This window comes from Camponotus vicinus, unplaced genomic scaffold (genome assembly GCF_025532165.1).
Source record: "Camponotus vicinus isolate PSW18456_S1 unplaced genomic scaffold, iyCamVici1.0 SCAF_4, whole genome shotgun sequence".
Lineage (NCBI taxonomy): Eukaryota > Metazoa > Arthropoda > Insecta > Hymenoptera > Formicidae > Camponotus > Camponotus vicinus.
The window spans coordinates 16468385-16486056 of record NW_028141976.1 but is presented as its reverse complement, the minus strand read 5'-3'; the positions used below and the strand labels follow the sequence as shown (position 1 = coordinate 16486056).

Here is a 17672-nt window from a genome sequence, read left to right as displayed (position 1 = left end):
CATTCTTATCACGATGATGCCCGCTCTCTGACCGAAAATAAGCACCCAGTAGTAAATTCGCGATCGTTCATGCAACATGCAAAGATTATTGATCTGCTTGGTCGTTTTTACGTGTCTGGGTGTCAGCACCTGGGCCATAGACGGTGTAAAGGGTGGACATCGACCGCGTCATCCCACAAGCCATTATGGTAGCACAAATTCTTCGCAAAATAGTCTTTGCTATAAAACGGTTCCGTAAGTAATAAATTTTCAATTCGAGACCAGCGTAATAATCCCGACAATAATACAATTCAATATTATTTTTTGCATACATATTCTTTGTACTTTCTCGTTACTTTGTTTAATATGCTCGCATTAAGAATAATATAAAATATGTAAATATATCTGCTTATTATAGATACAGTCATGTTTTGGCTTTGAACTCTAGTGGGTCGCCTTATAATACCATCCCTCAGCCACCAGAAGGCCAATTTGTAAGTAACTCTCTTCTTTGATCGAAAATTTTCCTGCGTTAATTTTTAATAAATATAATTAATAAATTTTATAAGATAAACACAAGATCTTAGAATGCAACATTTGTACATTCACTATTAAATTCGAAACAAATTATTCAAATAAGTCCTTTAAGGCGATAGTTATAAAAATAGGTAAATATCCTGTTTATCAGTACAATGGTGGTTGGATTACTATTTTGGACTGTTGCGACGGCTACGAACGCAATGTGACGAGCGGCTTGTGCGAACCGCGTTGTGATCGCGGCTGTTTCGGCGGTCGTTGTACAGGACCGAATATCTGCAGCTGTCAATCGGGATGGCGTTCCGAAGACGGCGTGTGCATGCCTGTCTGTACGTACCAGTGCCAAGAGAACGCTTATTGCTTCTCTCCGGAGGTTTGCGTATGCAAATTAGGCTACGATGAGGTAAACGGTCAGTGTAAACCAATCTGTCCCGACGGATGCAGAAACGGCGAATGCATGGCGCCGCGAGTTTGCCGATGCAGACCAGGATACGCTCTGAATGAACGTAAGGAGTGCGTAGCCGCATGCGAGGGAGGCTGCACGCATGGCACGTGTAGCGCGCCGGGTGTGTGCACCTGTCAGGAGGGGTAATTATCTTATCCTTTTAAATATCCTACGATCTCCGATGACGACACAATATTTCTAGCATAACTTTGCCTCATAATTGTGAAGCTGTACATTATATATTAACCTTGTTTTTAACGGAGAGATATCTATGTATAATTGATAAATCAAAATTAAATTCATCGAACATGATATTACGCAGCAAATAGTTACACACTGATTAATTTTATGCAGACATGTAAATAATTTATCTTTAAATTTTTATACGCATATCGACATTTGCGTGAGTAATATTATTTGTATAGAAGAACAGATACTAAAGAATTTGAGATATACAATTGTTATAATATAATTGTTATACTATATAGAACACTTCGCACTTGCTAATTTTGATATTTTCAACATATTGTTTGACGAAACATTAACATAAATTATTTCACAGATACATTAATCCTTCTGGCGACCGCGAGTCCTGCATCCCTCACTGCTCAGACAACTGCGACAGCGGTGTATGTATGGCGCCGAACACTTGTAGATGCAGACCCGGTTTTACGCACGATCGCACCAGAGGTTGCGTGCCGAATTGTCCGGGTGGCTGCGAAGACGGCGAATGTATCGCGCCGAACACTTGTACGTGCAGATCCGGATATACGCGGGATCGTTATAGCGGTCGATGCGTCCCGACTAGTCCTGGTTCATCGCAGTGCGGATACGGATACAGCGTCGATCCCGATACCGGTAGATGCATCCCCGTATCGACACCCACCATCCCAACGCATTCCGGTGACTGTAGATACGATTGCGGTCCGCACGGCACCTGCATTGGACATAACCGATGCGCCTGCCAACCAGGATTCATACCCGATCCCGATACCGGTAGATGCGTTTCCCTGCCATCCTCCAACGCGACCAGCTCGCAATGCAGATACGGTTGCGGTCCAAACGCACGGTGCATCGCCTCGAATGTGTGCATCTGTAACCCGGGATTCCGCAACGATCCTGATACAGGTAGATGCGTATATGAAGGGGATGATATGGATGTGAACATCTGCCACCATCCGTGCTTGAACGGCCGATGTACAGGGCCGAATCAGTGCACCTGCAATGACGGATATACTCACGATCCTCGTGATGTCACACGCTCAAGATGCTTGCCGGTATGCAAGGGCGGATGCTTGAACGGCGTGTGCACCTTGCCGAATCGCTGTATTTGTAATCCCGGATATCGGAAAGAAAGCGGTGTCAAGGGTCGGGAAAGATGTGTCCCGCAAGAATAAGCGTTGTTTCCAAGATGTACGGAAAAACTGATGACACAAAGCGTCTTAATACTTAGATTAATTTTACAAAGCGAGCATACATTCATTTCCGGATGATATGAGAGGGATTGTATAAACATCAATATGTAAAATTTATAATAAATATACATACAGATTCAGAAAACATATATTTTTATACGATAGTTTAATTTTTATTTCAAAATTTAATTAATTTTTTAAGAGGAAATTATTTTTTCTCAAACCATTATATGCATATAAACATTAAATTCAGCATAAACCATCGGATAATCTAATTCAGAAAGTAAGGCGAAAAAATGTTTTTTAATTATAATAACTTTCACACATTATATATTTTCTCTTACACTTTATCACAATTTAATATGTGTGTATGACATAAATACATAATATAAAGAAAATTATGTTTTACAATTTTTATTTGGAATGTAGAAAAATCTTGCAAAGCCTAATTTTTATGATTCATCTAAAATTCTAAAATATCTGATGACATTATTAAACTAAAATTTAATTGTAATCTATTATTTTCTTTTTTCACTTTTTAACACAAAGTTACAAGCCATATAATTTATTAATTAAATCTGTGTTAAATTAATTCATTATATTCCAGTTTATAGCAATAATTAAATCAATAATTAAGATAAAAGAATAAAAGTATAACAAAAATAAATGCTTTATTGCTTTTTAAAGCTCCATTAATGTTCTTCTATATATCAATATATATATAACAATTATTTCCTTGAACGAATATTGCGCAGTTTAATCGAGAAGGTGAAAATTATTGACCTTTAAAGCAGTCTTATCGCGATGATGGTCGCTCTCTGAACGAAAATAAGTAATAATAGTAGTAAATTTGCGATCGTTCATGCAACATGCAGAAATTATTGATTTGCCTAGTTTTTTTACGTGCATATGTGTCAGCACCTGGGCAACAAACGGTGTAAAGGATGGACATCGACCGCGTTGTCGTACAGACACTATTATCAACTTCTATGGACCAATTTCTCGTAAAATGCTCTTTGTTACAAAACGATGCCATAAATAATTTTTCGAAACGAGCGTAATACATTTCTGACGATAATACATTTCAATTTTCTATTTTCATATTCTTATTTACTATGTGCGCGTAATAATAATATAAATATCTATTCTTATTATAGATACAATCATGCTTTGAATTCTAGCGAATCGCCTTACAATATCATCTCACAACTCCCTGAAGATAGCCAACAGATGAATATCTGTTTCTTTGGACCCAAAATTTTTCTGTATGTTAATTTTTGATAAATATAGTAAATTAAATTTCCAGGAAACATACAAAATGTAATCTTAAAATGTAACATTGTGCGTTACAAAATTCGATATAAATTATTTAAATAGTTTCTATAAAGATTATAAAAATAGATAAATTTTTTGTTTACCTCAGTATAATGATAGTTGGATTACTATTCTGGATTGTTGCATCGGTTACAAGCGTAACGTGACAAATAACATTTGCATGCCTGTCTGCACATATGAGTGCCAAGAAAACGCCTACTGTTTCTTCCCAGAAATATGCACGTCTATTAAGCTGGCACAGCCACTTTAGCACAATCGAATAAAACTTATATATAAATTTAGTGCTCTTTTGTTGCTTTATTCCCGATTTTGTTGCTCCAGCTGAAGCTACGAGGAGGTAGGCGGCGTAGTGTAAATCTGTCTATCCCGATGGATGCAGAAATGGCGAATGCGTGGCGCCGAATGTTTGTCAATGCAAGCTAGGAATCATCTTGAATAATAACAACGAGTGCGTAGGCGCTTGCAAAGAAGGTTGCTTGTACGGTACATGCGGAACAGGTGTATGCACTTGTCACAAGTAATTATCTTACCCTTTCGAATCTTATTTTATGATTTTCGATGATCACGGAATCTTTCTAGCATCGGCATAATATTCTACACGCTGATTAAACTTTGCCTCATAATTGTAAAATTATATTTTTAATCTGTTTTTGAAGAACGGGAAGATATATATAGTGGATAAAGAATATTAAGTTTATCGGATACAATATTACGCTGCAGAGTAATTATAGATCTTGTAATTTTATATATATGTAGGCATATACATATAAATAAGTTATTTTTTAACTTTCATAAATATACACTAACGTTTGCGCAATTAATATTATTTATATTCGCGATATAAATAATTACGTGTGTGGTTTTACAAGCATAATAAATTTACAAATAAATATTACGAATATATACCGTCAATATTGTCTGTATTGCATATTTCGTAATATTTTTATCCAGTTTGACAAAACAAGTTTAACATTAAGAAAACTGTTATAAGTATCCTAATATTTACAACGACCGTGAGTCCTGCATCCCTCATTGTCTACCTGCCTATAGCGGCGAATGTCTCGCGCTGAATATTTGTCAATGCAGACCCGTTTTTACGCGCAATGTTATCGGTGAATGCGTTTCCCTGGCAGATTCTCCGCAATGTCTATATGGTTCCAGCTTGAACGGACGCTGCGTTGCTCCGAATTTGTGCGAGTGCGATTCAGGATTCTGCAACGATCTTTTGACGGATAGGTGTATCCGAGATGACGGAAATAATATGGCTATAAGCTTGTGCCAGCATCCATGCTTAAATGGCTATTGCATCGGACCGGACCAATGCACTTGCAATCAAGGATACATTCACGATACCGATGATCTCACAAGTTGCGTGCCGGAATGCAAAAACGGATGCGCGAACGGCGTCTGAATGTCTGTATTTATAATTTCGGGTACCGTGAGGAAAATGGTCGGCGAATATGTGACCCGCAAGAATAAACGCTGTTTCCGAAATGTAAAAAAAATTTAATGACACGAAACGTATTGATTAAAGTTGCAATGAATATTCGGCTAACTATTCGATATTCTGTTCTATTTGGCAATATTTTTACTATTTGATATTCGTTCGAATACTGAATATTTTTAAATGTCTAAATTGAAGTAAATAATAGTAGCATGACTCCATGAAGGAAATAGTAATAGTATGATTTGGTCTAATATTCGATATTTAATTAGGTGCCGAATATACTTCGTTGCAACTCTATAATTTTACTATTTTCTTCAATTTAGACATTTAAAAATATTCGGCAATCGAACGAATAGTGGATTAATATATTAATAATATTACTGAATAGAATTGCAGGATACCGAAAAATATTGCAGAATACCGAATAGCCGAATATTCGTTGTAACTCTAGTATTGATATATTAGATTAATTTGACAAGTAAATTTTACGCATTATAATCAACTAAGAAATTTTATATTCATAAATTTATAATATACATTTTTTTCCTTTACAACATATATTTGTTATGATATATGTATATATTTGCTATGATATATTTGAAAAATGTATCAAATAATAATGTACAGATAGATTATTATCACACATTTATATGTAATTAAAATTTTTATATTGTAATAATTACTTTGATGGCTGATATTAAATTCTTAAATAACATTGTATAAACTAATCTAGATATAATTTTCTTATTGTGCAACTTTGCATATAACCGATATTGTTGCATCGTAAATGGATCATTGCAGACTGCATCCTTGACTCAGTATGTCATCTTAAAGCTTTCTCGAGAAAATGTACATTCCATTTATGCACTGTTAAGCATGCGGAATCGATTCGTTTACATCATAAAACAATTATGCGGTTTTTATAACTTAATGCCATTTAAAAAAAAAGTACACTAGGTATTTTACAATTATCACATAGTCAGTGTACTATATGTCATAATGTAAGTATGTAATTTAACAAATTTTTAAAATTATTATATGGAGAATATTCTATATATAACATAATTTACAAAATATGAATAGACAAAATATTTTTATTCAATGGGAAATCTAAATACTTTTTGAAACATTTTCTTATATATTAAAAATAAGTTAACAATTGCAATCTAAAACACAATACATGTATAAAAGAATTTTCAATAATTATTTATTATATGAAATAAAAAAAGATTACTTAACTTGAAGAGAGAAATTTATCATACATAAATTGAGGATTCATAGTTTAATTTTAATTTGTTACTGCCTGACAACAGCTAACATCCTGTCAGATCCTGATAACGCGCTACATCATAACAGAGAGGAAGAAGCTTCTAGTCTAGTTTGCGACGTGATATATAACTGACCATGTATTAATCGCTCTTTCTTACTAATTGTTTCCTCTCGAAAATAAATTTTTTTATATCAAGCAATTATGAAATTTTTGTATGTCGTATTTATTCTTACAATTTTACAAAACGAACTGATCACTACAGTTACTCTAATGATTTATAAAGATTCGTTTGAAAATCTTTATATCTCTGAGTCAGAAGGAAGATGTACTAAATTAGTTAGGTAAGATATAGTGGATATATTTTTTTCTTTTTTTCTCTTTATATCAAATTTCTCTTTAAATCAAAATAATGCTCATCAGACATATTTAATATGATTAGTACAGTGCATAAACTAGTTGATGTAATTAAAATTGCATATTGTTTGTAGTTATCAAACCTCTCAGCGAGTTCCATACTCAGAAACATATAAAGAAAGGACGTGGGGTATTTTTTATAAGACTCGGATTCGATGGAATTATAAGACAGAGGTAAGATTTATTAAAAAATTGTAATAAAAAATTATAATATAAAAATTAAATTTTATAAAAAATTTTAATTTTTGATAAAGATTGTTATCTTCCGTTAACCAACTACGCATAATTTTAGCCAAATAATTCTATATTTATATTTCCTAAAATCTTTTACGTATCTTTTCATATAGATAAATATCGCAATAACATGAAATATTCCTAATAAATGTGAAACTCTGTTTCTACTTTTAGTATCATACATCATGGCACAGACAATATGTGTGTTGCCATGGATATAAACTGACTATACCTGATTTGACACCTGTATGTCAACCAATTTGTGAACCTAAATGTGGAAACGGCATTTGTATTAAACCAAATTTATGTATGTGCAATCATGGATATGAAGAAAAACAAACATTTTCCTATCCTGTTTGTGTCCCTGTATGCACTCACAATTGCGTGCATGGCAAATGCACCGCGCCTGACGTTTGTACATGCGATCATGGATACTCACTGAGCATAGATAATTATACTTGTGAACCTGTTTGCGATTTATTATGTCTCACAGGATCATATTGTTCCGAACCGAATCACTGTGCTTGTCTAGATGGATACACCGATATAATTGTTAAACAAGATCTCAGAATACTTAACGTAGGTAAACAATATGATTTATTTTGTTTCGTTAAATTTAAATTTTGTTTATTTAACACGATGGTCACGATTACTGTACATAAAATCGAAAAGATTGATTATATTCAATGTTATATGCGTCGTGAAAATAATTACTCTCTTAATTAAAAAGATATTAATATTAAAAGAAAAAAAATATACTGAAAAAGAAAGCAATACATACATTCGTATCTCTTTGTTCACAGAAATGCCGACCTATTTGCAAAAACCCATGCATTCACGGTGAATGCACAGCTCCTGATACCTGTACTTGCAATGATGGTTATGAGCTTGATCCAGATAATATATTCGTTTGTAAACCCAAATGCGAACATGGTTGTCTTTATGGCACATGCACGGCACCTAACATGTGCACTTGCGACAAAGGTTATTCCTTAAAAACTCCGAGTACGTGCGAACCAATTTGCAGTGAAGCTTGCATCATGGGTATCTGCGTGGCTCCTGAAAGCTGCAGCTGTTTCGAAGGCTATGGATTACTTGAAAATTCAAAGCATATTTGTGAGCCGGTCTGTGAAAAAGCTTGCATCAATGGGAGGTGCACTGCGCCTGGGATATGCACATGCAACGAAGGATTTCAACTGAGAGGCGATGAATCAATGAAACACGCTTGTGAACCTTATTGCAAAATTCCTTGCGAACCGTTTGGCACGTGCACTGCACCGAATGTTTGCACTTGTTTCGAAGGATATCGTCTAATTGACAGGACTCAAGCCAAGAAAGTTAGTTGTTGGTTTCAGAGAAAAAAAAAATTCGAAAATAAGATTTCTTATAGTTATATCATTTTGTGAAAAACGTTGCATATACTTCATGTTCACACAATTTTTTTATATTCACATAGATAATATTTATTTTCAGAGTATATCATATTTTGCTGATAATTCAGTGTGCGAGCCGATCTGCGACACAGAATGCATCAATGGATTTTGCAGCGCTCCTGAAACGTGTAGCTGTGATATCGGTTATCAACCGTCAGGCGGCAACTTTACCAATATCTGCGAACCTATCTGTAGCCAAAATTGCATAAACGGCGTTTGCAGCGCACCCGAAATTTGTACATGCAACGAAGGCTATCGTCCTGCCAAAAACAATTCTTCGAACATATGCGAACCTTTCTGCGAAACTGACTGCATCAACGGATATTGCAGCGCGCCAAATGAATGTACCTGTAACTTCGGCTACCAGCCTATCGAGAACAATCGTACGAACCTTTGCGAACCGATATGTAATCCAAGCTGCAAGAATAGTATCTGCGTCCAACCCGACGTATGCAATTGCAAACCAGGCTATCGTCAATCGACGCATTCTACGAACGTGTGCGATCCTATCTGTCACCCAGCCTGCGAAACAAATGGAATCTGTGAGGCGCCTAACTTGTGCGTTTGCGAGGATAATTATCGCATGATTTATTATGATGAAAAAGATGTTCCGTTTAGATGCGAGCCGATCTGCACCGTCGACTGCGGAAATGGCACATGTACAGCGCCAGATCGCTGCACATGCTTCGATGGTTATCGAAATGCGGAAACGGGCTGGTGCGAGCCTTTTTGTTCAACGTGCAACAATGGCACGTGCGTAGCACCTGAAATTTGCGAATGCGACGATGGATTTGTCCTCGAAAATTCGGGAACCAGACCCGAGGGGAATTTGAGTTCGTTCTCTGAGGATGAGCTCGGAAACGCAAGTAGATGCGTGCCGCGTTGCGAAAATTGCGATAACGGCGATTGCATGGCACCGGATGAGTGTCAATGTCATGTCGGTTTCGTGAAAATCAAAGATACCTGCGAGCACGCGTGCCAAGGTGGCTGCGGCTCTCACGGCGAATGCATCGATGAACGCAGGGTTTGCGAATGCAATTACGGATGGACCGGTCCGCATTGTGATGAACCAACCTTGTGTATCTCGATTTTGGACGACGAAGACAATCGTACCGAGTCGTAAGTATCTAATATAGCACTTTATAAATTTACACTTTTTTTATTAAATAAATATAATAGCAATTGATCTAACAGCAATGAGTATATTTAACCATTTGCATGCAACGAGATATCTAAATAGATATCTAAATAGATATCTCGTTACATACAAATGATTAAATATACTCGTTGTTATTATCAATAAGTTATTATCGAATATATAAATAAATAGGATAAATACCTTTCCTCCCTCCGCCCGTATAAATATATATCTATAAATCATCTATAATTCATGTATTTCCTTGCAGATTAAAAGTCATAGAGGAACAAAATAATACTATCGAGCATGTACTTGTAAATAATCCAGAATGTCCCGAGTGTATTAATAAAATAAACAATAAAACTTTGTGCTTTAAGATGTATACTAATGCTACAGAGGAGGAAACACAAATTGGTTGTTTAATGAATCAAGGTTTGTTATGAACATAAATCTACTTGAAAAGCATTTCTTTTTATTTCTGAGAAAAAAGAGCAAAAAGATAAAAGTTTCAAGATCTTTCCTGGTTACATATACAACGATATATAAATATATCGAAATTAATACTAATACTTTTTCTTTCTTCATATTCATATATCCGTATAACACAGTTCTATCATGTATGTTATTACATATTAATATTAATTTATTAATAATAATATATACTACATATTATTAATAATAATTTATTAATAATAATAATAATATATACATATATCTATCTTTCTTTCTTTTGTTATGTCAAATTTAATTCTTTTTCAATCAAGAGACACGATAATGTCTCGCGCCAAGTTCATGCGAAGCATTAGCGCGGCACTCCGTGTATATAATATTACGCGATGAACAAACAAAAACTTGTCATTTTTTGCAACAGAATGCCTTGAATTGAGCAGTTACAGAAAGGAAAAAGAAATTATCAAACTAAGTGGAATCGCAGGTGGTTTCGGAATATTACTTCTGATAATAGCGATAACAGCTTATATAGTACTACGAAAACGTCGAAATAGACAAACTGGTCCAGGTATTATTATCAAATTTCATTATACATTCAATAAGATAATTACAGCGATAATTTCTGAAATTATATATGTTTATTTTTTTTAGAAAGTGCTGGGGAAAAATAGAATATAAGTTATAAATATCAATTTTTTATAAAAGAAATATATAAATGAATCAAATATGTAAATATTATTGCAACTAAAAAATAAAATAAAATTCCCACTATATATGCTTGAACAAAAAAAAATATTTTTTATATTTTTGAAATTATATTAATGATGCAACTATAATATAGGAACTTGCTATATTAATAAATTAATTTATATATATATATATATATATATATATATATATATATATATATATAAAACTTATATTCTTTTCTCGAATGTTCTTGAAAGAAACATGACTATTTAAGACAAATATATATTTAAGGCAATTATACAGGGTGAGCCATTTTAAAAATATATAATTTGCAATTAACAATTCCATATTTTTTTCTTCAAAACAACTATGTGTTTTCTTTACACCAGTTGATTCCTCTCATTATTTTGTACGTAAAAGTATTAAGGTAAGATAATCGAAAAATGAATATTTTACAAGATATTTTACGGTTTATGTAAAATTAAGAAATTATTTCAAGCCTCATAACTCAAAAAGTACTTAACGAAAAGGTACTTAATTATAGTGTTTTGGAAAGCTCTCGAGATAAGCTACAAGAATATGCAATGACAAATAGTAGGTTCCATTTAAGAAATTGAAGGTGACCTTCATGTGACCTTCAAATAACTCTTCAAGGTCAAACCAATGATACCATCTTATGGCCCCCTCGAAACCATAAAACTTTTGTCTGAAACATTTTTCTCTAAAATGCTTTGTTTCCGAAATAATTGCGTGCGTTAATTAAAATGGCTCACCCTGTATAACAAACTAAATAGTACATTAATATACTCATCAAATTATTTTCCTTAATAGATGATGAGCAAATAGTTTGCAGAGATGGTACATTAACGCAAGGGCTACTTGAACAAAGTAATATTAATTCTTAATATGAAAAATGCTGTGGACAACTTAATATGAAATTTTTAAAATTTCTGTAATAATGATAAATGTAAAGAAACAAATGATTATTGATAATTTAATTAATTATTTGTTAATTGAAGTTAAAAATGGATATATTTATTAATGTAAGATATTAATGTAAGATTTATTAATGTAAGATTCAATAAACTATAATTAAGAATATAAATTGTGTGACGTGTTTCGAATTCCTATGTTGTAATATTTAATTTCATTGCACGTTAACAATTTTTTTGTCATAAAATTAAAATTTGACAGGATATGAATTAGAAAGAAACACGATTGCATCTACAAAAAATTTTTCTTCTCTTTATTGTTAAAGCTTTCATATATTAATTAATTTTATGTTTTTATACGATTCGATGCTATATTAAGCGATCAGTTTTGTAGACGTTATTGTTTTCATTATAGAATACTTTATTATTGGAGCGCATGATAATTTAGTAGAACCACGATAGAAGAAACACGGATGCTTCAATTCAGGATTTTGATTACTGAAATTTTTGATAAAAAATAATTAATAGGTTGTTCACTACTATTTGCTTCAAGATAATCGTGTTTATGGCAGAAAATGTAAATTTTTTGTGTATGTTTCGGATTTTAAATTTTCTTTTGATGATTTGGAATTAATACTGGACATACTACATGTCCAGTTTTTGAAATTCTCACATATTTATTTGCTGCGGAATTTTACAAAATATTTTTTTCCATACTTTTTTCGATGTTTTTTCCTTTGTGAAGAAAAAAGAAATGAAATATGTATACATGATCATCTTTTTATGTGTAAAAAACATCACATACAAAAATTTATTTTTGACTCATTTAGTAGTGTTTTTTGAAAATAAATCTTACTTCACCCTATATTATCTCGACATAAATGATATCAATATTTAAATGAACTTTATGCTACAAATACACATACACATTTCAGTAAACTCTTTGATAACACAGCACATCCTGTCTCACTAAAGCCATACAACCCATACAAAGGCAGGAGATAAAAGAGATAATATATGGAAAGAAAACGCTACAATAGTCAGTTTAAGTTTCACGGAGCAAGTGTCAATACAGCAAGTATTCATAATAACAACGCAATGGGATTATTTAAAAATTTGATCACTTTATTGATTGCCAGGATATTATTTTTACAAATAAGCAACTTGTACACAAATGGTGAAATTTCCGTAATGTCTGTAATAGATCATAATAAGCCATCTGCGCACCATATACCAATTAAAAATTCAACGTGTGTTAAAGTAATCAGGTATCTTTATATTTCTTATACAATCTTTTTTTCCCTTTATGTCGAAATTATATTTTAATTATATCTATTAAGTATTTAATTCTGAACTTTATTAATTAATTGTTTTTGCAGGCATGAGTTCCCACACTACATTCCTTATATAGAAACATATAACACTCCACTACAGTCACTACGTGCACTTCACGAACGATTGAATTACAGGAGAAGGGTAATAAAATCTAATAAATAATACATAATAAGAAATATAAAATAACACAGAATTAAGAAATAAAAAATTTCGAAAAAATTAAAAAACAGTAAAAGAAACCATTCATATATATGTCAAATGCATTTTTTGTTGTTGTTACTTTGCCTCGCAATCATAAATTTTCATTCTCGAAATTAAGAATTCTCGAGATTAATTAAAACAAGATTTCATCTATTTCATAGATATTGAATTAATAAAAAATGTTCAAAAACTAGATATTGAATTGTTTGTACGTTATATCAAATTTATGTGATTTGATAAAATATTGTGCTTTATAGCAAACTTAATAAAAAAAAACTTAATAAAACGCATCAGTAAACAACTGTTTCTAAATGATGTAAAATTAGTATTACATTGTAAACAGATAATAAAAAGATGCAAAATTTTATTTCTTGTTTTCTTGTTTCTTATATAAATGCTATTTGACGTCTCTCTTTCTTTCTTTTCTTCTTACTTGCTTATACTATAAGTCTTTAATTCTATTTTATCTCTCTTTTTTCTTTTTTTTCTTATTTATTTAAACTATATGTCTCTAATTCTAATTCGTTTTACAGCATCACGTCATAATGACTACAGAACGCGTATGCTGCGAAGGCTATATTCAAATCGATACATTCTGTGTACCGCATTGTCAATCTTGTAAGAAGGGATACTGCTCCGGACCGAACGTTTGCACATGTCACGCAGGATATCGAGCTTCGAATGACACGAACGACAAAGAGACGTGCGTGCCCGTGTGCACGAATGGTTGCATCAACGGCACGTGCATCGAACCTGACATATGTAGCTGCAACGAGGACTACTGGTTGGATTCAGACGGATTCACTTGTCGTCCCGTCTGTGACGAGGAATGCGAACGTAACTACGGACATTGCAACGAACCGCATGTCTGCTCGTGTCGTCCCGGTTACAAGAAAACTAGATACAACTCCACCTCGTCCACGTGCGTGCCTGTTTGTGATCACGAATGCAGAAACGGTTATTGCGTGGCGCCTAATGTCTGCAAATGCCCGGATGGTTACGAGCTACTGGACGATCGTTTCACCTGCTCGCCTAAGTGCGACCCAATCTGCGTTTTTGGCACGTGCGTAGGGCCACAGTCGTGTTTCTGCAACGACGGTTATATGTTTGTAAACGTGAGCGTTTGCGAGCCAATTTGTGACGAGCCATGCAAAATGGGCACTTGTATCGCACCACAGACTTGCAGGTGTAACGACGGTTACAGATACCGTGATGAAAGTACGAAATACATATGCGAACCGATCTGTGAGATGGATTGTAGCAACGGCACGTGTGTCGCGCCCGGAGTATGCGTCTGCAACGAGGGTTTTGTTTATGACAATCAGACGGATCCAGTTTGCAAGCCGCATTGCACAGTACCTTGTGGACCACATGGGAGATGTACGTCGCCCAATACATGCACTTGCTCCGAGGGATATCGCTACAGTAATGCAAGCTTCCCCTTGAAAAACGAAAGCTTGTGCGAGCCGATTTGCGAAAGAGGCTGTCAGAATGGCAATTGCGTCGGCCCGAATTATTGCATTTGTCACAATCATTTTGTGCCAAATTTCGAGTCTAACTTTGAGGCGGAATGCATTCCCATGTGTTCCCGTAATTGCAGTGGCCACGGCACGTGTATTATTGAAGACGAAGAGTACAGATGTAAATGTCACTATGGTTGGACAGGATGGGATTGCGATCAACCAACTATATGCATTATAACAATGGATTTCAATAGCAGCGATATCAATAGGTGAACACTATTGACCTACCGATTTTCCGCCTTTGATTGCGCGTGTAAATAGCATTAAATAATCAGTAGTAAATAATGAATTGTTTAATGAATGACATAATGTGATTGCAGAATTACAATCCGTAACGATACAAATAGTACAATCATACAAGTCTACGAAAACGCGCCATATTGTCAATGCAATAATTCCCTTAACAAAGAATCACTCTGCTACATGATACATTCTGATAAAGGCAATACGACTCCAATCATCAGCTGTTTATTAAGTACAGGTATTTGAGACAGGAGAGAAATTACTTTTTATATATAAGAACGAAAATTTTAATGTATTTTATTTTTTAATGTGTAATTATTTTTATACCTTAAAAACATGTTAATTGTTTATATCTCACAAATTATAGAAAAAGTTATATCTTTCATTCTTTTTTAAACTCTTCTCTATTCTAAATGGTTATCTTCCGTATAAAAGATGTAATTTCTTGTTTAACATAAAAAATGTTAAACAAGAATTTAATATTTAATACAAAAATAGTTTTTATTTTCTTTATATAAAGTAGAAATGACTTTTGCTTTATATAATATAAATCGTTTCTATATTATTAATATTAATAAAGAAAAGAAAAAATGAAGATGAAGATAAAAAATTGGGAAAGAATATTTACTTTATTTATTTTATTAATTTTTCTATGTAATTATTAAAGTAAATATTATTTTCAAATATCCGAATTTTTTACTTTTTCTATAAACCGTTTAAAAACAGAATAATGCTTTTAATTAATTTATAAAAGTAAGAATTTATAAAAAACTATAAAATTAACATAAAAAAATTGGCTACGCAAATACTTTTTACAAATTAATCGAAATAGTAAAAAATTAATATTGAAAAAATAGTGAATTTGCATTTTATTTATTAAAATTATTTATTAAAGTATTCGACAGTTTGTATATGTTTCATTTTTAATGTATTTTTATTTTTCAGATTTATCTTGTTTTCTCACCTTGGTACCTCATTACAGCGCCTCGAGTGACGTCGCCAAAATAGTGTGGCCTCTCGTGGCTGTTGCCATATTAATTGCGACAATTTTAATAACGGCAGCATATTTAATGTATCGCAGATACGAAAAGAAGAAATTGATTATAGGTATATATTCTAAAATATATAGATAGGATTACAATATATTTTTAGACAGTTTTAGACAGTTTCACCAAATAATATAATTAAATCAAAAGATAATTGTGATATGTTATTTCCGACAGCACGTATGAGATAAGTTCAGGCAATCATGCTGGTCGTTTCATGTGAATGATAAGAGAAATACATAGTTTTCTCAACATTAAATCATTTAATAATATTTAATCATGTTTTTATGATAATTATGATAAATGTTAAAGTAGAAAATTTTCATCTTCATAATTAGTATTATTTATTCCATTGCTTAACAATAAGAATTATTATGAGAGATTTGTTTCATTGCAGGTATGCCGACAAACCTCTTTGTACGAAAATCTAACGCCACCGAATCTTTATTACCTGAAAATGTGATCGATATTTGAAAGAAACAACATCGAAAATCAATGAAGAATTATAATAGAGTCGTGATAAAATAGTAATAAATATAGTAGTTATAATAATAATCATTCTTTTTTAGAAATCATATTTTATTATTAATAATTATTTCCTAAAGAAAAGTTAAATAACGTAATATTATTTGAGCAATTGCTTTTAATATAATATAAATTTTAATAATATTTTAATAATATTATAATATATATAAGAGGGAAGAGACTGATGGAATTAATTATTTCTTTAGATAAATATATCAAAATATTTTATATGTATAAGAATTATATAAAAAATAATAATTAAAATAAAGTTTATCTAGACATTTCCAGAGTACAATTCACGCGATATATATCTCGTTATAATATTGTCAATAAGAGAGATCCATGAATAGATTCATGTAAATAGGCTGTTTAAATACAAGATATGACCTAATTGAAATTACTGAACAACATTCAACTATAATGAAATATTGTTGTTGCTTCGAAACAGTTTTTGACATGTACGATCAAAATATATCGGGGTCACCTCGTTTAAACTATAATTACTGCCTCAGTTGCACCCTTACAATCGTGTCTACAGATGTCTGCCGACGATAAAACAGTGAAACGTCATTCAGCGATAAAACCTAGCTCCAACTTGAAGAGAAAGAGAGAGAGGCCTCCTATTGCCCCTTATTTTCACCCGGACGCGGGTAAATCGATTACATTGCCGCAAATTAATGTCCGATATGCTGTTTCGTGTCGTCAAATTCGTCTCGAGAAAATAAATCTTCCCGATATCTGTCGATTTATGGAAATCGTGACGAAAAGTCTCTACGGGAGAGAGAAGAAGAGAAAGCAAAAGAGAGGAACCACTAATGTCAAACCAATAAATCTAATACATGTATGCGTCATCTCCGCTCTCCGGAGAGGCAGACTCACGACGACTAACTCTGTCCTCTCGATCGACGTAGTACGACGAGGGCGAAACGAGACGACGCGAGGCGCCGCGACGCTCGTTGGCCACGTCGAAGTAGCGGCCGCGCGCAGCTGCAGCTGTGTCCTCGTTCTCCCTGCGAGGACTACGGCGTTCAGTGAACGAGACGGTGCGGTTTCGAACGGGACCGAATTATACATCCTCGC

General features: G+C 33.2%; 3 protein-coding genes and 1 long non-coding RNA gene across 7 annotated transcripts; all 4 read left to right on the top strand.

Moving 5' to 3' along the window:
* The first annotated feature begins 16 nt into the window (after window positions 1–16).
* On the top strand, window positions 17–2525 carry LOC145969614 (uncharacterized). Its single transcript, XM_083095675.1, has 4 exons — window positions 17–234; window positions 398–473; window positions 668–1104; window positions 1524–2525. Exons 1-4 carry the CDS (start codon window positions 77–79, stop codon window positions 2356–2358), a joined length of 1506 nt encoding a protein of 501 aa, XP_082951801.1. The 5' UTR covers window positions 17–76; the 3' UTR covers window positions 2359–2525.
* A 475-nt stretch (window positions 2526–3000) lies between these two features.
* Window positions 3001–4181, top strand: LOC145969615 (uncharacterized). 4 transcript variants are annotated; one of them, XR_014438203.1, is made up of 3 exons: window positions 3001–3380; window positions 3558–3641; window positions 4033–4181. It is a non-coding gene; the product is annotated as an uncharacterized LOC145969615 (long non-coding RNA). The 4 variants fall into 4 exon arrangements; XR_014438202.1 differs by having other exon boundaries at window positions 3001–3433; window positions 3534–3641; XR_014438201.1 differs by lacking the exon at window positions 4033–4181 and adding an exon at window positions 3800–3966.
* Window positions 4062–5746, top strand: LOC145970660 (epidermal growth factor-like protein; the record flags this gene model as incomplete). The annotated part of the gene is made up of 3 exons (XM_083097530.1): window positions 4062–4228; window positions 4432–4447; window positions 4703–5746. Coding segments are annotated over 3 exons (603 nt in total), but the record flags the coding sequence as incomplete, so codon positions are not given.
* Window positions 5747–6547: 801 nt separating this feature from the next.
* Window positions 6548–16762, top strand: LOC145970659 (uncharacterized). The gene is made up of 14 exons (XM_083097529.1): window positions 6548–6769; window positions 6917–7016; window positions 7251–7655; window positions 7880–8413; window positions 8550–9628; window positions 9916–10079; window positions 10519–10665; window positions 11619–11661; window positions 12760–12987; window positions 13099–13195; window positions 13789–14987; window positions 15099–15259; window positions 15967–16128; window positions 16465–16762. The coding sequence occupies exons 1-14, from the start codon at window positions 6630–6632 to the stop codon at window positions 16539–16541; spliced, it is 4536 nt and encodes a 1511-aa protein (XP_082953655.1). The 5' UTR covers window positions 6548–6629; the 3' UTR covers window positions 16542–16762.
* The last annotated feature ends 910 nt before the right edge of the window (window positions 16763–17672 follow it).

Bases quoted from the DNA above. Each gene is read 5' to 3' on its own strand.
- LOC145970659 (XM_083097529.1), top strand. From the start codon at position 6,630: ATGAAATTTTTGTATGTCGTATTTATTCTTACAATTTTACAAAACGAA. The intron at 10,666-11,618 runs GTATTATTATCA...TTTCCTTAATAG, and splicing joins AAATAGACAAACTGGTCCAG to ATGATGAGCAAATAGTTTGC. The intron at 12,988-13,098 runs GTATCTTTATAT...TTGTTTTTGCAG, and splicing joins ACGTGTGTTAAAGTAATCAG to GCATGAGTTCCCACACTACA.
- LOC145969614 (XM_083095675.1), top strand. From the start codon at position 77: ATGCAAAGATTATTGATCTGCTTGGTCGTTTTTACGTGTCTGGGTGTC. The intron at 235-397 runs GTAAGTAATAAA...TGCTTATTATAG, and splicing joins CTTTGCTATAAAACGGTTCC to ATACAGTCATGTTTTGGCTT. The intron at 1,105-1,523 runs GTAATTATCTTA...ATTATTTCACAG, and splicing joins GTGTGCACCTGTCAGGAGGG to ATACATTAATCCTTCTGGCG.